This window comes from Haliaeetus albicilla, chromosome 2 (genome assembly GCF_947461875.1).
Source record: "Haliaeetus albicilla chromosome 2, bHalAlb1.1, whole genome shotgun sequence".
Classification (NCBI taxonomy): Eukaryota; Metazoa; Chordata; class Aves; order Accipitriformes; family Accipitridae; genus Haliaeetus; species Haliaeetus albicilla.
In genome coordinates, this window is record NC_091484.1 from 18606647 (window position 1) to 18628903 (window position 22257).

The 22257-nt window shown below is 53.9% G+C and overlaps 1 protein-coding gene across 10 annotated transcripts in view; it reads right to left on the minus strand.

The window, feature by feature from the left end:
• CHD6 (chromodomain helicase DNA binding protein 6) overlaps window positions 1–22257 on the minus strand; it is a 98575-nt gene that overhangs the window by 35741 nt on the left and 40577 nt on the right. For 8 of the 10 annotated variants that reach the window (XM_069808423.1, XM_069808433.1, XM_069808404.1 and 5 more), the window contains 11 exons: window positions 13112–13611; window positions 8855–8993; window positions 8149–8298; window positions 5128–5193; window positions 4572–4630; window positions 4092–4209; window positions 2560–2646; window positions 2135–2284; window positions 1708–1829; window positions 832–1075; window positions 209–385 (listed from right to left, as the gene is read on the minus strand). In XM_069808423.1, the coding sequence (XP_069664524.1) occupies window positions 209–385; window positions 832–1075; window positions 1708–1829; window positions 2135–2284; window positions 2560–2646; window positions 4092–4209; window positions 4572–4630; window positions 5128–5193; window positions 8149–8298; window positions 8855–8993; window positions 13112–13578 (1779 nt within the window). In that variant the 5' untranslated portion in view covers window positions 13579–13611. The remainder of the gene's footprint in view (window positions 1–208; window positions 386–831; window positions 1076–1707; window positions 1830–2134; window positions 2285–2559; window positions 2647–4091; window positions 4210–4571; window positions 4631–5127; window positions 5194–8148; window positions 8299–8854; window positions 8994–13111; window positions 13612–22257) is intronic. The other 2 variants (XM_069808414.1, XM_069808466.1) reach the window with 1 other exon arrangement.

Here is a 22257-nt window from a genome sequence, read left to right on the forward strand (position 1 = left end):
GCAGGGCACCAGTGCCCCATCCATCAAACGGCTCTCCTGTCACGGGCACTGCTTCAGTGACCTGATGGGTCCTGGATGGTTTTCTCTCTGAAGGGGAGCTCTCAGCCCTGGCACTGGGCCTGAGCAGCTGGCAATGGCATCTGACTGCTAGGCATGGCCATCTCAGGCCCACCCTGCTCTCATGTGAACTTGGGCAGGACATGCTCACCAGGGCCATGAGCTTCAGCCCCTCCAGGAGTTTGCAGTTCCTGTTCTTCAGGCGATGTGCCTCGTCAATGACCACACAGCGCCACTGGATCTTCTTCAGCTCCGGGCAGTCAGCAAGGATCATCTCAAAGGTGGTGATAACCACCTGGAACTTGAAGATCCCAGGGAGAGGGTTACCCTAGGGAGACACAAGCCATATGCAGCACTTGACTCCTGCAGGGTGGCAGGACACTGTCAGACATCCTGTCAACATATCAGTGTTAGCATCTGGCTCCTAGCCAGGATTTCCCCAGATTCATCTCAAGCAGCGGGCAGGTTCCTGCAAGCCTCCTTGCTGGCCGCAGGCTGTGTCTCTTCAAACCAGACACTGCTTCAGGGCAGATAAAGAGGCCAGGACAAGGACTGTGGCTGGGGCTCGGCTGCATTTTCCCCCTTCTGCATGAGTTGGGCCTGTTCTTCACTCATGCACAGTGCACCCTGAGTCCATGCCAGCAAAGGGGTCTTAAAAGATCACCTTTCCCTCTCCATATGAACCATAAGCTCCACATGCAGCTCAGTGCTTCCCAAGTAAAGGAAGCCAGGGCTGGGGGGGTGCATCCTGGAAGTGTTGTGTGCGTCAGTCACCTGTGTGTCCCTGTACACCATCTCGTACTGCTGGATCATCTGCCGGCTGATCTGGCTGCCGTGGTACACGATGGCATTCATCTCCGTCCAGGTGCGGAACTCCCTCTCCCAGTTGGTGATGGTGGAGAGAGGTGCAATGATGAGGAATGGGCCATGGATGCCCATCAGGAATATTTCTGAGAGGAAGGTGATTGACTGGATTGTCTTCCCCAACCCCATCTCGTCAGCCAGGATGCAGTTCTTCCTGCAGAGAGGGACAGGGGCAGGTGAAGGTGGCTCTCAGGGGCAGGAACCACCCTGTCACTAACTCCTCGATGGGATGTCAGGCACATCACCTCCACCCACAGGTCTCTGACCCTGCAGCATGGAGGATGGGGGGACATTGGTACAGTGGCCCAAACTGGTCTGGGTAAGCCAGACCATCCAGCTTCTTGCAAAACAGTGGACTCAAAGTTAGTGTAAAAGATGCTGTCCTTTGGGTGCACACTAGCCAGTGAAAGATGCATCTGATGGCCTGCTGCAGCTGAGAACATGTATATTCCTGCACTCCTGCCACAGGAATGGGTCACCAGCAGCCTGTCCAATACCAAAAATCAGGTGTATCTTAGACACATAGCTAAGCCCTACTATCTCCAAGACCCATCAGCATTTACCATGGAGAAACATTCCTGAAGACTCAGTTGCAAAGCTAAAACAAACACAATTTTTCTGGCAGCTGCCTGCCAGCTCCAGCACTGGAAGGTCTCAGCAGCTGCTCTGTCAGGCCTGTTTGTCAGCTCTGCTCCCCCAGCTCTGCTGCTCCCATGACTGTACACACCAGGGTCTGACTGCCAGCAGGACTCCTCATGGGAGCACAGGGCTCCAGCCTCTCCTCACCTGTTATACCAGTTAAAGAGCAGCCAGTTCATTCCCTCCAGCTGATACTCCCGCAGCTGGTTGCTATTCTTATACTCCCGGGACTTCTCCAGTTTCTGCCAGGACTCAGATGCTGGGCGCTCCTAGGAGGAGAGAGCAGGAGCAAGGTCCACAGAAAGGAAGAGACTGATGCTCAGCGAGGCCAGAGTTCACTTCTGCGGCTGTACATCAGGACAACACTTCAGAACAGTCATTGACAGCTGATTCACAGCAAGGTCTTGGCCTCTGGATCCCACCCTCAGATCCTGCTAACTAACCCATCCAGAGGGGAGGATATGGGGCTTGCACTGCAGCAGCAGGGACAAGAAGGTCCCCACTGCTGGACCTTGGCAAGACACAGACAGTCCCTGCCTGCCCAGGGCAGCGAGCTGCCAGCCGGGTACGTTACCTCTGGGTACGTTACCATGTGCTTGATTTCTGGAGGGATTTGGAGGGCTTCAAACTCTTTAATCTTCCCTGGGTCAACATCCTCCTCCAGCTCCCACGTGCTCTCCTCATAGGGCAGTGAGCACCACTTCACCAGGTAGTGAGTCACCTCCTGCAGCGCAGAGAGATAGGCTGAGACAGCGCAGGGCTCATGGCCACTCAGCCCCAGCATGCAGGCACAGACTGTGACTGAGAGCGAGTCACAAGGGATGGTCAGCGGCCTTCCATTTACCCCTGTGCCAAGGGGTCCCCCGGGACAGGGCTCAGGCTGTGGAAGTCTGGGGAGGCCTTAGGGTGCTCAGAGATGACACGTAATGCACATTGTGAGTCCAGGCCTCCTGCCAACCCTCTCCCTGCATGGGGCAAGCAAGCGATGCAGCCACTCACCTCCCCAGTGTCAGGGTCCTTCGTGTGAGCCACCTCCAGAATTCGATCTACCTCCACATAGTCTGGGTTGAACAAATCCTCATCAGGCTGCAACAGCAAAAAGTAAAAAGAGAGGTAAGTTCAAGGTGATTCCAGGGTTAAACAGATGGCAGGCATGAGTAAACAGCTGCGGGGCATCTGTCCCCGGGATGCTGCTAGCTGTGCGCAGCACACCAAGTGCCCTGGATGCGGGTACACGACATCTGTCTCTGGGCAGGGAGGACGCAGGAGCCCTGCAGAAGGCAAAGCTCTTGCTTTAGAGCGGCCGCTGGCTCCGTGCTGCCCGTGCTGGGAGGCAGCAATGTCCTCTCCAGCCCATCTGGCCCCAAGGTACAAAGCCCTCAGCTGTATGCTCCAGCTTACATGCAGCAGCCAGAGCTGTGACTGCCACAGCACAGAGCCACACATAGCACCCGATGAACTCAACTCCTCTGCAAGGGATGACACCTTGTTCTCTGTCTCTGCCTCTCTTCCCACCTTCAGCTCAGCAGTCACCAGCAGCAACCGCTCATGAGGTAAGGGCTCGAGGGCTCGTCCTCCTGCCAGGAACACCTGGGGAGGAGTGGGCTTTAGACTAGCAGTGGTCCTCGGAGACACACATTGTCTAGGGCTTGGGAAGGAGAGAAAACAGGCTTCTATGTTCACAGCTCCCCAAGCCCCAGTTAGTCACAGGAAAAAGCATTTGCTCCTTGCTAAATTGTTAGTGGTACAGGGCGTTCCAACACATGTTTTTTCTTTGCATCCTGGGAAAGACCCCAAACAGACTCAGGAGTGAGAAATTTGACACACACCCCCAGCTTTCCAACTACATTCATGGAGAAATCTTCATAGCCTACTGGCCTGATTTACACTTGTAAGGGGCAGTTTGAGGAGATCCAACAACTCTCTCCAGAGCAGCAAGATAAATTACAGAACACAAGATTAATCTGCTCATAGAGCAGAGCAGGCAGGAGCTGCCCTAAGCCCAAGTATTTATAGCTCCCTCTCTCCCATAGTATCTCTGCTCCACCATGAAAGCACCTCCAGTACTGGACGCTGCCCTCCCTCCCATTGAATAATGCTTCCAGGGTTGGCAGTGCCTGGCAAGTGACATTTGTCACCCTGCCCACACCTCTGCCAGTGACACCACGGGTGTTCAGGGCACTGTCATGGCCCCTTGTGTCCAGCATCCCCACCTGCTCACCCTCTTGTGCTGTGCCCTGGTTCAAAACCTGCCTGGAAGCTCGAGGTGCCATGCTGCTGCCTGGGCATTGCCACAGTGTCAGCAAGGGGGCACAGGCAAGGCCCAAGGCAGCACCCTGGGATCACTGAGCTATGGCAGAACTCAGGCAGGACAGGCACAGCTGCACAGTGAGTCCTCCCTGACCACTCCCAGCCCTGAATTTTGGCCCTGGAGCTGGTCTTGCCTGAGCAGGGAGGTGTCAGATGCAGTCAGTCCTCAGCTTTTGGCCTGCTCAGCCACCGCACTGGGCCCAGGTGTGCCAGGCTCTCACCTCTGTAAAAATATGCTTCATCTGAGCCTGCTTGTTCCGGAAGCGCTTTATCTTCTGGGAGATCCTGGGATCCTTCTCCAGCTCCTCCAGAGTTGCCCACTTACAATGGAGGTAGGAGCTGCAGAGGAAAAAAAAAAATCAACAAAACACGACCGAAGAGGCCTTTGGGGCCGATCCCATCTGCCACGCAGACTAGCAGGGATCTCCCAGCGACCCAGAGAACACCCAGCCTATGCAGAGCCTATGTGAAACTCTGAACTGGAGGAAGCTGTGGCCCAGGTCCAGGCCAAGACTGAGCACTGTGGCTGCAGTGGCTTTCCTGCTTCCCACTGCCAATGCTGGCTCAGGAGGACAGGGGCAGCGAGACAGGGATGCTGGGGCTGCAGCTGGGCATGGGACGGAGGTAGGAGCACACAGCCCTCACTCCTGCATGCACAGGGCCCACTGCTGTGGCACAGAGCACCACAATGTCACACGTACAAGTTCCTGTACTTGACGTAGAACTCCTCCATCTCAAACGCCAGGCCTCCGGGATGAGCCTGAAACCAAGGGGAGGAGAGTTAGCGACAGTCAGAGCCTGTGCAGAAACTGGGGCGCACCCTCTGTGACATGGGCACAGAGAGGTATCCCCTGCCCGGCCACAGCCTCCAGGCAGGCTGAGCCCCATGGACAGCGAGGATGGCCAGGCACTGGGCATGCTGCCTGCACCGGAGGCTCAGTAGCCCTGGGGAACATGGTGTGAGATCACCCTTGAGCATGGCAGACTCAAGCACCTCCTGGGCATCAGCCCAGGCCTGACTCCTCTCCAGAGGCTTTCTGGTGCCCAGGGCAGAAGAGGCACCACATTGATCCCCAACCCAGCAAGGTGCCAGTCCAGGCATACCCCAGGAGCACCCTGCAAAAAGCAAGTTCAAGGGATGGCACAGCAGCACTGACTGCTGCTGCTACGTCTCATGTACCTGCTGCACAAGGCAACCAGGTGCTGTCTCTCATCTGCCCAGGGACCTCCAGCCCCACTGACATCTTTGCCACTCACCTCCTTCTGCACCATTCTGGAGGCAAGGATCTTCTCAATGATATTGGCATCATCCTCGGGAGGTTCCTGGGGACAGGAGAGCAGAATGCTGTTTTCCCGGCTCATAGTGTGGCTTGGCCTCTGGCACCCTCCCAGCACAGAACAGCTGCTTGTTCCTCTCCCAGCCCACCAGCCGGGCAGGCAGAGCCAGCACAGCAGGAGCTGGGAGAGCTGTGCTTGGGGAACCCTTGCTGGGTGTGAGGGTGCAGGTGCTGCCAGCCCAGCTACACTCGCCCTCTGCCTATGCTCCCCAGGCCAGCAAGGCCACAGCACTGACTGTTGTGTTTAGCTGTGCAGGTCCTTCCAGCTACACCAGGGCAGCCAGAGAGGGTAGCAAGTCTCCCAGAAGACAGGAGGAACCTTGGGCACTTCCTCCCCAAGACTTAAGGAACTAAATATGCCAAAATGTGTACATCTCCTGCTCCCAGCCACTCTCCATGCCAGATCTCTGACTTGCCTTGGCATTTATACAACCCTATAGTGCTGGATGGCCCCAAGGGCCCCAGCAGAGCAGGGAGCAGGGCTGTTGGGCCCTGCCACAGGCATCTTCTGTTGCTGCCACCTGCTCATGGCCACAGGCCATGGGCAACAGCACCTCAGCCCCGCCCCTGTCCATGCAGCTCTTCCCAGCAGGCTCAAAGTGCCACCTCCTTCCCTCCATATGCTTCGACTCTGCCATAAGGAAATCACCCCATGACGCCGCAGAGACCTTCCGCTGGCCACCCACAGGCTCCCACCCCACTCCCTCACGCTGAGCACACAAGCTTTGCTGGAGGTGGCCCTAAGACTGTCCCGCTTCCAGCTCTGAGATGGCAGGCACAGGGCAAGTGGGGAGGTCAAAGCTCTCCCGGCCACGTGCTGTGACAGGACCAGCCCCACTGAACACAAAGGAACAAGAGAGCCAGGCTTGTGCCTGTCTGCACTGTAGCAGGAGAGGCACAGAAAGATTAAGGGGAGAGGACAGACAGCAAAAATGTGGAACTTGCTTGAGCATTAGAAATATTAGTTCTGCCCTGGCTGGGAGATGGCATGGCAGCAGGAGGAAGAGCAAAGTGCAGAGCAGAAAGGAGGTGGACTCTCTTCATCCCCTTCAGACGGAGGCAGTCTGGTGCAGGGCAAAGCAGCCCCAAGATGTCCCTTTGCAGAGCAGAAAGACCCTCCAAGAAAGTCATGGGGAAGGCTGGGGAATGACAGACAGCTGGGGCATCCCACACCACTCACCCAAAAGGGTCTGGAAAAGCCAAGGCAGTGCCCGGAGCTGCAGTAACCCCTCCGTGCCCCAGCCCTCAGCCGACCTGCTGCCTTGGCACCCCACCCTGCAGTGTGGGGCAGGATACTAGACCCAGTATCGCGACACAGCAAGCAGGGTAACAGCAGCTCTGTCTGGGCCCCTCAGCTGCAGTCCTGTGACCCAGAGGGGCATTTCTTCCCTATTTGGGGAGCTCTGCCCCACACCAGGGTAACACGTCCAAGGGCAGAGATGGTCCCACTGCAGCCACTGTGCAGTGCCCGCTACCCTATGCCTGGGCATCCACCCTGGTGCTGCTGGGCTCCAGCCTGACCCTGGCCACAAAGGGTTTGTGTGAACACGGCCAGGGGCACAGTGCTGTCATCACAGATGCCTCCAGCGTCCTGTGGCTGAGAGCTCCCATGCTGACCCACAGCCCAGCCGTCTTACACAGGTCCATGGCTCATCACTGGCAGCCTGTGGGCTGCCAGAGGAGCCCTGCACTGCCCTAGAGAGCTGCTGAGGAACGTGGCCAGGATCCAGGGGAGAAAGCTGCAAGTCCAGGCCATGGGGAGAGCAGCCCTGAAGCCTCAGCACTCCCATCTTGCCCTGCTGGGTCAGACCCAACCCTGAGAGCAGCCAAGCCCAGGCCTGGCTGAGCCTGCTGGCAGGAGCCCAGAGCAGCCACTCAGCAGAGAGCCTTCCTGCCATCAGACACCAGCCTTAATAATTCATCTGGAGCAGGACAAATTGAGGTGGAAGTTGAGGACTAAGAGGAGAGCAGGGTGGCAGCATGGACATATGCCAAAGGCAACCTACTCCCACCTGCTGCTTTGAAAATCTCACTTGGAGAGATCACTGCCAGGAGCCCAGCTGGGGCATGGCCCCGGGCAGCAGCTGAAGCAGCACCAGTAGCACCTCCTGTGGGTGTGCGCCAGCCCTCCGGGTGAGGCAGGGAGCACCAGGCCAGGTCTTATTTACTGGCTTAACAACAGAGCTGACTAATACCCACACCAAAGCCTTGTGAAGAGGGGACTAGAGATGTACACAGGAACACTATGAAAACAATTAGTGACCATTATTAATATCTAGCAGCTTTGTTAGAAACCAGAGAGAGGGAATGAGCTGCAGGATCCAACACACAGACCAGCAGGGAGGAGCTGCCAGCACCCACCAGGAGCTGGTGCTGAACCAGCGGGCAGAGAAGGCAGGGCAGTGAGGCTCAAACTGCAGTGACACCAGCTGGTCCCTGCCACGCTGCCCAGATTCCTACCATGCTGCCCTGTGGATCAGCTTGGCTGGCAGGTGTCAGACTGGGTATCTCTACACTCCAAGGCACTGATAGAGAGCAGCAATATGGGCAGAAAACAATGACCTGGCACCTACAAAGCCCTCGGCTGGCAGAGCCAAAATAATAGACTAACCTGATGGACAGGAGCTACAGAGACAGGAACTAAAGGTGGGCATGGGCAGTGGGTGGGTCATGCCTTCATGGACATGTCCAGCTACGTGACATGTTCCAGAGGCCTTAGTCTTCATGCAGGAGGGGGACAGCTGGACCTGCATGCCTCTTGCCTATCCCTTTGTGCACTCACAGTCCCTGCAAAGCCAGCCTGCACCCTCCCAGACAGGCACACTCTCACCCCATCCTTGTGCTGGGATCCCCCACTTCCTCGAACCTCGGCACTGACATCCTTGGGACAACCTGCAGGAGGCAGGAAGCCCCATCACCCCAGTCCCACATCCAGCCCTACCTCTGCCTGCCACGCCAGAGTAGAGGCAGAGAGCGCAGAGGTTCGCCCAGCTCCCAGCACAGCTATTGTCTCGCCATCATCATCCACCACCTTGAAATCCAGGTCCTCATTGTACTTCCTCCTCTTCACTTGCCGTCCTGAGCGGCGCTTCTGTGTATGGGATGAAAAAGGCAGTCATGGGGTAGGTGGGTAGACCAAGTACCTTCTCCTTGCTTGAGTGGAGGAGAGAAAGCCGCACGGCTGCCTGATCTCCAGCCCACCCCCTGCCCCAGTGGGATGGAGGTGGTGGGAAGAACAAGCAGCACTTGGAGGTAAACCCATCACCATGGTGCTGAGGTCTCCATCAATGCCTGACCCACACAGCCCCATTAGCCCCCAAGACCTGAAGCAGAGGAGCTCCCCAGCCCTGCAGGGCCGACCTGCCTCCCCGTGCTGTGCTGGGAAAGGGGAGCTGCCAGCAGCCACAGAGGAGAGGGAGACTCAAGGCTGAGGGATGTACAGCACCCAGGGCAGTAGTGTGCACCCAACCCAGGGCCACCAGCTGACTTCCAGCAGTGTGCCTGGTAGACCACTCCAGGGCCAGGGTCTAGCCGCCACACTGCTGAAAGTGCTCTCTGATCGCTGCACCCTAGGGCCCAGCTCTTCTCCCACTCAGAGGCAGACGGGATTACCCCCACCGGCAGCCAGCCGAGGGCTTTGGACATACCTGGCTGTCAGCCGACTCCACAGACTCCTCTGGGCTCTGCACGGATGGGCCCAGGAGATCCTGATCCAAATCCAAACTGTCCACTGGTATCTCATTTTTCCTCTTCCCTTTCTTCTTCTTCTCCACAGGGGTGTCCTTGCTGCCAAGACAGACTGATGGTTAGGTCTTGTCCTAGAGATCCTGGGGGAGAGCCAGCAGGCAGCCACACAGGGCTCTGCTCCCACTGGATCACCCAGCTCAAGGCTCCTGGGGCCTCCTCAAGCACTGGGGATCCCCGGTTGGTGATGCTCATTAATCACCACCAAGTTCCAGTACATTGGGATGAAAGGGTCCACCTGCCCTGGCCTGGTGAGACAAAGGGGCTGGGGGCTCCCACCAGCCAGGGGAACAGCCCCACAGGAGCTGTAGGAGATGGGGTTCAGCTCATGGCCAGGTCTCAATGCTCCTTTGGCATGGGGACCCCACATGTGTGAGGTCAGGATGCTCTGGATAGTGGCTCAGGCATAGTGATGAGCCAGAAGGAACCCAGCCAGCCTCTCCCCTCCAGGCAGGGTGACCCCTTCCTTGGACCATGAAGTCTCCAGAGTTAAGGCAGGTCCTGCAGTTGGGAGACCCTCCCCAGCTGGAAGACCAAGACAGGGACCTATATCCAGTGCAGGTGCAAGGAGAATCTCCCCACTGCCAACCCCAGCAGGCCAGGGCAATGAGGTGCCTGCTCCGAGCAGAGCACTCACAATCATGTCCTGCACTGATGAAAGACAGGAATATACTTCAGCAGCTCCAGAGGCAACCCATGTCCTGGTACCCCAGAGACAAATCTTCTAGCCCAGTCTGAGAAGCACCAGCCATCCTGCTGGCCACCTCCTGCATGCGCCACAGAGCCCTGCCAGACCCAGATAAACCTTTACACCAGCGTTGAGATAGAAGCTGCTCCAGCTCGTGGTTTGTCTTCCTTGAGCCACAGCACCAAGTCCCCTCCCAAGACAGCAGCCTAGCAGATGCTGGCCTGTGCCTTCACCCAGAGGGAGTTAAGTCCCATGATTGCCATGAACATGGGGAAGATGCAGGTCCCAGACTTCCACCAGTGCAATGGCCCACCACGGCAGTCACCGCCGCCTCCAAGGGCCATGCAGGAGGCTCTGTCCCACCAGGCAACTGTCTTCCATGCTCAAGTTGTGGAGGGGATTTGGGCCCTGCTCCCAGTGAATCCCACCACCTTCCTGCAAACATAAAAATGCGAAGACGCAGCCCAGCCCTGTGGCACCCAGTACCCACCACAACCTGCCTGCACAAGTGAACATGCTTAGGAAGCACCAGGGTAAGAAACAGCTACTCCCAATGTGCCCGTCCATCCTTACCCTCTGCAAGGTAAACCATTAAGGGAAAGATTTCAAAGAGCTGGTGCCTGTCCCTGAGCTGAGCAATGTCCCCTTCCTCATTCACAGCCCTGCCGTCCACTCCCTCCACATCCCAGACCTGCACAGCGGCAGAGGAACGGTTAGTTTCAAAGCCGCATCAAGGTTTTACCCCCATTTCACGAGAAAAATCACCACTTGCCTGGGACTGGCAAAACCCAAGCAGTTAAAAATCTGCTGTTCAGGTCACAAATGCCCCAGCTGTGCACTCACGCTTCAATTAGAGGCACTGAAAAGGCACTGCGAGCACTGCTTCCACCCAAGCAATAACTCCCAAGATATTGATTTGTAAGTCACAATTAACAACTGCTTCATTCATGAACCAGTAGTTGGCTATGATTAGAAATAATTTAGAAGAAATTATGCTACCATTATCTGCCACTTAGAGGACTCCCAGCAATCATTTCATCTGCACGAAGTGCCTACCCTGCCTGCCGCTCGACTCTCACTCCCCACGCTGCAAGGGGCCCCCAGCCCACCTCCCTGTCTCCGTCCTGGGCAGCAGGCACAGGGGGACACACAGCCCTGTTCCCTGCAGAGCTTCCACCTTGACATCCATGGGTGCCTCCAACCAGCAGCCATTCCTCCCACAGGTGGGTTTGCCGGTGGCTGACCCAGAGGCTCAGGCAACAGTCCGAGAAGGGGCTTGAAGAGGGGCTGCGGAGGGGGAAGCTGCAAGGAGGACCCACGGGCTGGACTTTCCAAGCAGCAGGGATGGACCTAGGTCCTCCTGGAAGGTGCAGGTGAGCGGGAGGTAGCACCACTGGGCCAGGGTATCAGGAAAGCACAGAGCTTTGTGGGACTCCCAGACTCCCACACATGGTTTCTTCTGGCCACATGATGTGTTACAGAGTTATATTAATTGGTCTTTTTTGCATGAAGTGACCTCTTCACCAGGGCTCTGCACACTGGCCCCCAGAACAGCAAGCGCATCCTCCTTCAGCCCTTCTCCTGGTACCCTCAGACCTTGCCATGCCTTTGCAGAAGGGACCAGGGTCTCCAGCCCTGCAGCTGGGGTCACCCCACCACAATCTGCATGTCTAGCGGACTGACCTGCCCACTAGCTTCCCATGGCAGGTCACATTGTCGTGGGCTGCTTTTAGCGCTCTGTGAAGGCACTGATGGCAGCCAAGGAACCTGCCAGGGTGGCAACAAGCTCCTGGACAAGAGCCATGAGTGCCTCCAGGAGCCCAAGCCTCCACGGTCTGCTCTTTCCTAGGTTTCCCCTACTTTGGTCTGGTCCCTAAGGTCCCACTGCAGCGGTGGACCTCTGTGAACCGCCCATATGGCAGTTTCTTACCGGTGGAGCAGATGTGTCATTAGGAAAAGCTGCTAGCTGCATCCCTCATCTCAGGATCCTCCTCGGTGCCCAATACTGCATTTACATGGGCTTCATCCTTCCCTTCCTTGCCTGCAGCCCCTCTACTTCTCTCTCCACCTCCAGCCCCTCCACTTCAGCCCTCCTTGGGGCCTTGTGGAGCCCTTCCTGTACCTTCCCAACACTGTCCACCTGATCTGTCCATCCCCATCTGCTCCAGCTCACCATCCCATGACAACACGGGGGCTTGGCTTCCTCGTGTGCAGAGCCTGAGGCTCCAGGAAGACCAGAAGTGACAGCGCTGCACACCTCAGGGACCTGCCAGGGACATGGTGCCCAGCTCTCACCCTGCTGAGCTACCCGCCAAGCCTAGTGTGGGAACTTTGCTGCCCCACACCTTCTTCTGTTCACCACCAGCCCACACCAATGGCACTAATGGCTGCCCTGGTGCCAGCTCCACAGACCTGGCCTCTCCAGGATCCAGCTGTTGGTGAGCTCTGAAGGAGCAGAGCTGTGGAAGACCCAGGGCTCAGTCCTCACCCTGCACACATGTTCTGTGGGTAGCCACGGCAGGAGAGAGGTGGGCAGATCCCACAGACCCTGGGACACCCATTCTGGTGACCATTTCTAGGAAAGTGCCCTCAAGAAGCTCTACCAAACTGGTGTTTTCTAACAAAGAAAGGTTTTGCTGAAAAATTCCCAGCTGGCTGCTGTACTAATCCCGTTTACAGTAGAAATACATTCATCCTATAGATTATTTACAGTACACGAGGAGGGCCCAGGTCCAGTCGATAGGCCTGCTTCGCACAGGACTCTCCAAAAACACTTATTCTCACCAGTCCATGACAGTAAACCAAATGACCCTGGTGCTGTTGAGACCTGCTCTGCTATCTGCACACATTCCCAACTGAAAAGAAATCAGAGCTAAGAAATCAGAGCTTCTGGCCAATCAGCCTGCTAATTAAAAGGATGAGCAATTACTGGAGGCGGTGGTGTTGGGTTGCACAGTACAAGGGAGTTCTCAGGCCTCCCCCCACTGCTGGCCTTGGCTGTTAGCACAGCTCCACAGCTGCAAGTGAGGGACAGGTCCTGCCGCCCAGGAGAGGGAGAGGAGACAGTATGCGCACCACCATCCTCCCAAAACTGACCTGAGGGAAGGCAGGCTGCCGGCCCCCGCGCATGCGGGGATCCTCACTTGCACAGACAGCCCAGGACCAGGTTTGTCTCACCCACGTACCCTCTGCCTGGGCCCCAAAACAGGTATGACAGGACCTCTGACACACAGGACCTCACTGTCCTGGTAAGACACCTCCCTAAGGTTCCTCTGACTCCCAGGACACTAAGCACAAAGGCCAGGCCAAGGAGAGGCCAAGACTGTTCGGTCCTTTTCTGGATCTGGGGTCTAACAGGGCCTCATCCCACCCTGCAACGTGGTGGCCCAGCATGGCTCTCTTGGCCAAAGCTCCTGCGAGCCCACAGGCCTGTCCACACCAGGCACAGAGACAAGGTCACACCACCACCCACCTGCTCTTCTTGGGTCTTGTTCTGGGGGCAGGCTCAGAGCCACTCTTCTTGTCTTTAGGCTCCTTGGGGGCTTTGGGTTCCCGAGGTTTCCGGGGCTTCTTGGCCACCTCCCTCTGCTTGGGCTCCTTCGGCTTCTTGGGCTCCTTGGCCTTTTTAGGCTCTTTTGGTTCCTTAGGCTCTCTCCTCCTCTTTGGTTTCACCTCCACAGCTGCTTTTTCTCCCCCTTCCTGCTCTCCCAGATCCTTTTTCTTCCGTTTCTTCTTCACCCCTGTGCCCCCTCCCCCACTGTCCTGCATCCCGTTCTGGGTGCTCGTCCGCTTCTGGGGAGCCCCATCAGGCTCCTCCTCCGGGCACTGGCACTGGCCGCCTGTGTCCATGGCTGTCATCATCACCTGGTGGGGCACCTCGCCCTGCTCCTCACTGCTGGCAAAGGGGTCCTGCGCCTTGCACTCCCAGGCATCCGACATTGGGGAGCGGCTCAGCACTTTTAAGCTTGGCGGCTGCAGAGAGAACAGAAAGGCAGTGTGTGAAGCAAATACCACATATAGAAACAGCAGGCGCTCTAGGCGGAACTGCAGCCCCAGCGAGGCTCTCATCACCCAGGTGCAGCACAAGCAACATCCCTCGACATACTGGGGACTATGGCTAATGGCCACCACACACAGATGTAGCTCAAAGAGAAGGACCCCCCTTCCATGCCCAATGGAGATTGACAGGTTAGAGAGGCCGTTACTGAAAGGCCCCACCAGGCCACACAGGTCCAGAGCAGAGGCGGCTGGGCCCTCTGCTGTGCCCCCAAGCACATTCCTGCCTTTGATCACACACTCCACACCCCACTCTGCTGAGACCCAGAGCGACCCATGCACCCAGGCCACCTCATGCCTGTTGCCCAGAGCCGAGGATTGTCCTGGCAGGGCAGGGAAAGGGAATTAAGGATGCCTTGCAGGCTCTGGCAACAAGAAGCCGGCCCCCAGGTCCGTTTAGGGCAGAGCTTGGGGCAGAAGAGGGGTGTTGGACCAGCACCTTTCCTGGGAGCTGCTGGGTGCCAGGGCTCCATCCAGCCCAGGAGAGTGGAGCTGCTCTTCCTGCTCTAGCTCTTCCTTCACTTCCTGTGAACTTTCCAGCACTGAACTGAAAAGAATTCAGCTGCCTCTCTGGCTTAGCATGCCACAGTGGGCCCAACCAGAAAACAGCATGAAAAGGCTCAGCTCTGTTTGAGCAGCAGCAGGAGCATTTGCGATAAGGAGCCCAGGCTCACAAGCAGTGACCCCAGCTCCTTGAGAGCAGCCTGGGTCAGCAGGGCTGGCAGGGGACCAGAAACATCCCTTGCAGTAGCTGCCAGATGGGGAGAGAGCAAGGGATGCACAAAGGCCCAGGCAGAAGCGTAGGTGTGTCCAGCAAGGATGGGGAAAGTAACATGTCAGGCTCTGCTTCAGCTGCTCTGCCAGTTAGTTCCCACCCCAGCCCCCAGCACAGGCAGCACGTGGCCCTGCCTGCACACTCAGACAGCCCACTGCACCCTCTCCTCTCTGCCTGTGATCAGGGGGCCACTGCAGAGCAGCTGGAGCCACAGCACCAATCCCTCGTGATACTGCTGAGAGCCCACCGCCACCATGTGCCCAGGCAGGTCTCTGCCTGCTGCCCTGGCAGCACAAGCAGTCTAAGCTGCTCCTCGTCTCCGGCAGCGGGAGAGCAAACCCCACAGCCCTTCGCAGGAGATGGCACACTTTTTACCCACAACCACCTGACTAACTCCTCCTTTTAATGCACGGCTTGGCCATGACCAGAGGGAAGCTGTGGTCATCCCCAGCCTGGCTCATCACCGTGGGGCTGGCAGATCAGCACCAGATGAAGCCCAGCAGCGTGACCAGGGCTGGAAAGCTGGTCCTGCATGCAGGTTTTTGGTGGGGCTGAGACAAGGTGTGGGGCTGAGCCCCTGTCAGGCCCATCCCACCAGCCTGGAGGTGGCACCTCCTCGGAGGGAAGCTGTGGGATGGCTGGTGAGTAGCCTGGGAGGCACCAGACAGCAGCACGCCAGCAGGGACGGTGGCAGTGCTCACCCTGGCATCCTGCACCCACGGCTGCCCCAGGCCAGGGGTCCTGGTTGCTTCACAAGCCAGTTCCCTGGTGCTGAGGTGCCAGTGCCTCTGGCAGCAATGCCCTGGCCCCACGGACCCCCAGCACCATCCGACTCTTCAGATACCCCAGAGCTGCGGGAGAGAATGTAAATATTTACATCCTATGGGCTGAGCACTGGAGCCCGTTCGGGCTGGTCGAGGTGCAGGGCACCCTGTACGCTTGGATTTCTGATTTGGATTAGATGGAAGCATTAAATGAAACAGGCTGCAAAGGGGAAAACCCCCTGATACCCCTGTAGCCACCTGTGAGTGGGAATGCCAGCACCTCTGGCATCAGCCAGTCAGGCTGCACAAGCATCTCTGCCTGCACGCAGCCACCTCCAGTGCTCTGCCCTCGACCCTGCTGCTGGTCTGCTCCAGCAACCTGGGACAGAGGAGAGCAGCTGCCCCATCACATGGACAAGCCATCAAAGCGCACCCAAGCTATTAAGGGGAACCTATTCTGGGCTGGGAGAAAATCAGCACTATAGGTGCTGCTTCTGAGCCCACAGGCTGAGCAACAGGATCAGTCCCAGCCTTTGCATTCCTCAGATCTTGCAAGCTGGGAATCAGCTGGAACAATTTACTGGATTAGCTACAAAGCTCACAGACCCCCAGGAGCCTGGATCTCCCTTTGCTTCTGCGCTGAGCAGCAGAGCAGCCAAGTGCAGATACCAGATGGAAAGTCGATCTTCACCATCCTTGCACAGCAGGAGGATGAACAACTCCTTTCGAGCCACAGCTTGTAGCCCTGAGTCTTGCAAAGGGCTGTCCGCTTCCAGGCAGACCACCCAACGAGCAACAGGTCTGGAGACCGCAATTCTGGTGCTGTCCAAGAGCAGGCAATGTCACCTGCCCTACCAGAGAGGGGTTCCCCGGACTGGACCAGGACTGGGCTGGGAGCAGTGCTGAGCACCTGGAGCAGCTCTGTCCCTGACAGCCTGTGCCTGGTGGAGCTGAGCCATGATGGCCAGGCATGGGGACATGGGTCCCTCTAGTTGCGTGCATCAGCAATTCCCAGCAAACCAGCGTGGAGTAGAGAGTGCCGAAACTGGCTCATCATTTCCACTGCCGCACACCAGCCAAGTGGTCCAAAGCTCCCCCCTACCCCATCTGCTGTCTGCATCTACAGTCCCAACCCAGGCTATGGAGCCCAGGCAGGTCCCGCTCACCATTGACACGTCCAGTGCCCAGGAGGAGCCTCAGGCTCCACTGCATGACGTGGGCTGATAAAGCTGTCAGGAGAGCAGAGCTCAAACTGTGACCTACTTTGTGGGGTCTGCTCATGCTTGCGTTGTGCTTCTTAGGCAAATCAAAAGGGCATTTCAGTGATTGCTGATGAAGACATCCCAGCCTGCCACAAGCCCTGCTGCAATAGAAAGTTGAATGCTTTATAGAAACAACCACGAGCTGTCAGAAGGTTTGTGAAAATGCAAGCAATCCTTCCACTCCTCCTGCATCACCTCCTGGCTGCCAACAGCCCCTCCAGCCTCTAGGCAAGCTCATCATGGTGGAAGCACAGATGTGTCCACCCCAGCACACCTCCTAGGCAGTACTGCTGGCCCCCAGATCCAACAGTGCCAGCACTTTGCCATGGGATGGCCTGTGGGCGTCAGACATCAGAGCCTGCTGTGTCCGGGAAACAGTGTTGGTACCAGGCAGCACTTGCCTCCAGCTGGAGCAGCCAGAAGCTTCTGGTGCTTGCCCTGCCATGAAAGAGCCATCAAACACCAGCCTGTGGGACTGAGCAGCTCATGGCCAGGGCTTGCACAGGCAGCAGAAGCACAGAGGGGCAGGGAAACTAGGCTCCTCCACACCGACTGTGAGCAAGGTACTGCCAGCCCCAGAAACCCTTCTGCACCCAAGGCTTCTTGGTTTGTCTTGAGGGGAAAGGGCTCCATGTCATGCTCCTACAAATCCATGGCAAGCTCCTGCCATCCACATAGGACTGTGCTGCCAAGTACAAATCTGCAGTCAGAGCTTGGTGCACTGCTGTGAGCCAAGGAATGGGCTTTTTCTCCTTGCCTTTGATGAGGTTCAGTTTATCCTGGCTTCTCGTCAACAGGAAAAGCCTGAGAAAGCAGTGCCAGCGTTATCAGTGCTCCTGCGTGGCTTCAAAGCACACTTGCAGCTTGCCTGTGGCAGCCTGGCCAGTCCTTTGCGGCAGGCAGGAGCACACTGTCCCCATGCAACCAGTGCTGGACCATCAGCTGCTGCCCCTGTGCCACTGGGAACCACCACCTCTGCTTCCAAACAGTGAGGAGCTGACGGGCCTGTGTCACACCGATGGGGACACAGCACCGCAGGGAGCTCTGCCGCTGCAGCAACCCTCAGGCTGAGTGGCCTGAGACAAGTCTCCACGAGCCATCAGGCTGCCCATGGCTTTGCTCAGGCTACTGGCACTGTGTCTGCAGCAACAGCCAGCAGTGACACACTACATGTTCAGTCTCCACTCACAGGGGAGAAACACATCCAGCTTCAAGATCCTAAACCTGGCAAATCATAGCCCCAGGATGCTTGCTGCAGCAGATGGGCAAGGTGGGCTCCCCTTGGCTGCTCTGGACCAGCCAAGGGCTGCCCTAGGCCAGTGCTCTGACCCCGAGCGGGTCAGGAGTGGGGCAGGGCAGTCAGCATGCTCTGCCTCCCCGTCTGCCCAGGCTGACTGGTTCAGGAGCTCCAGCAGCAGGACTGCATGCAGACAACGGCAGCTAACAGCCAGTTGCATGAACCCACCTGTAACTGATAGCATATTTCCATACATTCTGTATGGTATGTCTAAATATTTTGATGGTTTTAGTATTTTGTACCAGCTGTGGAAACTGGTTTGCTGCTAGGTGACTGTAAAAGTGAGAGTTGGTAAATAATTATTAGAAATCTTATACTAACACTACGATTGAAACAATAGACAAAAGTATAGCCAAGCAATTAACTAGTAGAGGTAGTTACTCATAAGTTTTGCAGTTCTTTGCTCTTATGACTAGATGTTCCTGTACGCTAGATGAGAACAATGTTGAAACTGACCACATGTGATTGAAGCTGCGTTAAGCTTCAAGATCAAAGAACAAGGACAGGAATAAAGACTTCAAGGACAGCCAACAAGAACTTCAAATGGGTCGGTGGTCGCAAAAGCAGCCCTTCGACTCAAATGGATCCTTCATTGCACATGATCGGATGTAGGCAGTACTAAGATAATCAGTTGCAATTATTTTTATGTATACGTATACTAATCTGATTAATATGCGATTAGTTATTCTATATAACCTGTTAGTGCTAAAGCTGTGGCATGCACGCTAAGTGGAACTATCCCCCGTGCATCCACTGCTGCAATAAAGAATGCCTGCTTTCTAAAACTCCAAAACGAGTCTTAGAGAGTTTCTTCAACCGGCTTTTTGGTAACATTTTGGCAACTCAGATGGGACAAGGCTTCTGAGACTCGATGGACGTGGGATCCCAGGACCTCCAGCCGGCACCGAGATTTCTCAGGGAGACCCTTGATCCCTGTTCCCCGGGATCACAAGCCAAGGCCACTGGTAAGATTTTATTTAAAGGCATTCTTTTGATTAACCTGGTTCTGCTATTCTGGTCTGGTCTGGTACTCTTACCTGTAAGCCGGGCTAAGAGAGGTCAGCAAGGAGGAGATATAAAAGGATCCTTAAAAGTCTGGTATTCTGATAGAAGTACTTCTCTGGTAAAGGGTATTCGTCTCACTGGTTGAAGGCGAAAATACTCATTTGGTTTGGTCTCAGTACTTTGATTACGGCTTTGCTATTTGACTATTGATTTTGGATATGACCTTGGATCTCTGATTGATTCTGTTTGGTATTTTGACTTAGGCTCTGATATTTGACTTTCCGATTTCTGATTTTTGTATACTTAAGGTGTTGATAATGGGAACAGGACAGTCAAGTGAACTCCCTAAAAAATCACCTCTGGGGTGTGTTTTAAAGCACTGGAAACAGCTGGGGTGTATCTCGGGTGGTAACATGCAGAGAGAAGATTTGATTAAATATTGTAATCGTTGGTGACCACTGTATAAGCTTGATGAAAGGGAAAAGTGGCCTGTGAATGGGACACTAAATTATAACACCATACTATAACTTATGTTATTTTTGAGACATGAGTAGAAACAGGATGAAGTTATGTATTGTGATTTTTTCTTTACCTTAGAGAATCATCCTGAGTGGCAAAAGGATTGTGGAATTAATATACCACCCAGTGATCCTTTTGTGCTATCTTTAGAGAAAGAAGGAAACAAAAAAGGTGACAATAAGCTCAAAAAGTGTTGTTCTGCATGTAGTATTGGGCAAAGATGTTTCTATTGTGGATTTAAATAATTGGAAAATAGCAGCTGGGAGCTATCGGGAAAACCCTGATCAAACAGCCCATGCTTTTGAAACAATGATTCAGACTCAGGATCCTGATTAGAAAGATATACAAGTAATAATGAATGTATTTTTTTGATAGTACAGAAAGAGATATGATCCAGACAGTTGCTAAAATAAAACTCAGGTAGAAGCACAAGTGGCTTCTGGAGTATTACAGGGAACAGTGGAACAAAATTTTCCATTTATTGATCCCAAATGGGATCCTAATAATTTGGCTCAGAGAAGACTGCTGGACCAATATTAAAAATGAATTCTATTTGGAATCAGAAATGCTGTGCCTAAGGCAATTCAGATTAAAAGATGCTGCTAGGAAATATACTAATATGGATCCTGAGTCTGAAGAAGGAAAAGTTCAATTGGGTCCTTTATTTATAGGACAATCCTCTGATGATATCAGAAGGAAATTACAAAAATTACAAGGAGCAGATTCTCAAGATTGGGGAAAATTATTAGAAGTTGCTTGGGTGGCATATAGAAATAGAGATGAATTACAGAGTAAAATGATGCAAGGTTAGTAGCTGCTCTGGAAGTAGGAGCTAGTGTGGGACGAGGCAGAGGAGTTATTTCTCGAGGAAGGGGATGTGGTTGAAGAATGGGACAAGGGAAAGGAACTGGATTGGGATCACCAGTGGGATTAAACCAGCCCGAGACTGAATCAGTGTGCATACTGTAAACAGGAAGGACACTGGAAAGGAGAATGTCCCCTGAGACCTACAAGGTCACAAGTGATCCCAATTTCAACCGCACAATCTCAGCAAGTTCCCCCTTTCTTTGGAAAGTTGAGTGAAAGTATCTGACGGGGACCAGAGGGGAGTCTCCCAGCAGAACCTCTGGTTACAGCTAACCTGGGAGAACATAAAATTGAATTTTTAGTTGACACTGGAGCCACCTTTTCAGTTTTAAACACCTTAAAGGGGGAATTAAGTTCTGAAGAAATTAGTGTTGGTGCGACAGGTGAACGAGAGACTAGACCCTTCTTTAAACCTTTGACAATGAAGTTAGGAAAGCAATGGGTCACTCATTAGTTTCTGTATTTGCCAAATTCTCCTAAACCCCTGTTAAGGAGAGACCTACTTGAGAAATTGGAAGCAGAAATTAAATTTAAAAATGGTGAGATTAAAATTCTAATTCCAGAAACTAAACGTATCGAAGCAGTGGCTTTGTTGTTACAGGATGGTCACCGAAAGCAGAGGATCATACCAGTCAAAGTAAATAATGCTATAATTCCAATCATCTGGGCTGGGGAAGTTCCTGGTAAATCCAAAAGTGCAGAGCCTGTGAGAATTGATTTAAAGGCAGGATCGAGTCCGGTAAGAATTAAACAATACCCCCTAAAACTGGAAAGTCAGAAAGGGTTAGTACCGATAATACAAAAATTCCTAAAGTACAAATTGTTAATAGAATGTGCCAAATATAATACCCCAATCTTGCCTGTTAAAAAGGCTAACGGAAAAGATTACAGGCTGGTTCAAGACCTCAGAGCAATAAATCAAATAGTACAAGATATTCATCCAGTAGTAACACATCCTAATACTTTGTTAACAACCCTAACAGAGAAACAAGAATGGTTCACAGTGTTAGACTTAAAAGATGTCTTTTTTCTGTATTCCCCTGGATCCCAATAGTCAAGAGCTTTTGCTTTTGAATGGGAAAATCCTGAGACTGGGAGAAAAATGCAATATACATGGACAGTCTTGCCTCAAGGCTTTAAGAACAGCCCTACCATTTTTGGAAATCAATTGGCATGAGAATTAGAGATTTGGAAGAAAGAAAAATAATCAAGGAATCCTGTTGCAATACGTGGATGATTTATTAATTGCAGCTGAGATGGAAGAACAGTGCACAAAGTTAACTATTAACTTTTTGAACTTTTTGGGTATCAGTGGATATCGAGTGTCAAAAGAAAAAGCCCAAATAACCCAGAAAGAAGTAACTTATTTGGGTTTTGAAATCCTGAAAGGACAGAGGCAATTAGGAACTGAGAGAAAGGAGGCAATTTGTCATCTCCCTGAACCTAAGACTCTAAAAGAATTGCAAACATTTCTGGGAATGGTGGTGTGGTGTCACCTGTGAATTGCAAATTATGGCTTGCTGGTCCGACCTTTATACGAACAGCTCAAAACCTCAAACAATGGATTTATAGATTGGACTGATGCCGGGAAAGCTGGTTTCAAACAACTAAAACAGGCTTTAATGGAGGTGCCAGCCCTAGGCCTGCCAGATCTCACAAAGACATTTGAACTCTTTACTCATGAAAGAAAAGGTATAGCTCCGGATGTCCTGGTCCAATATCTGGGACCAAGTCGGCAAGCTGTGGCCTACTTCTTGAAACAATTAGACAATGTGAGTCTGGGATGGCCTGGTTGTCTGAGAGCCGTCGCTACAACTTTGCTATTGATCCAGGAAGCTCGCAAGTTCACCCTAGGACAGAGAATTACAGTGTATGTTCCCCACATGATAATCACTGTGCTTGAACAGAAAGGGGGGCATTGGTTATCCCCTAGTAGAATACTGAAATATCAAGTGGTGTTGTTGGAGCAAGATGATGTTTACTTAAAAACTACTACTATTGTTAACCCTGCTGTGTTTTTAACAACTGATCAAGTTGAAGGAGAATTGGAACATGACTGCCTGCAGACAATTG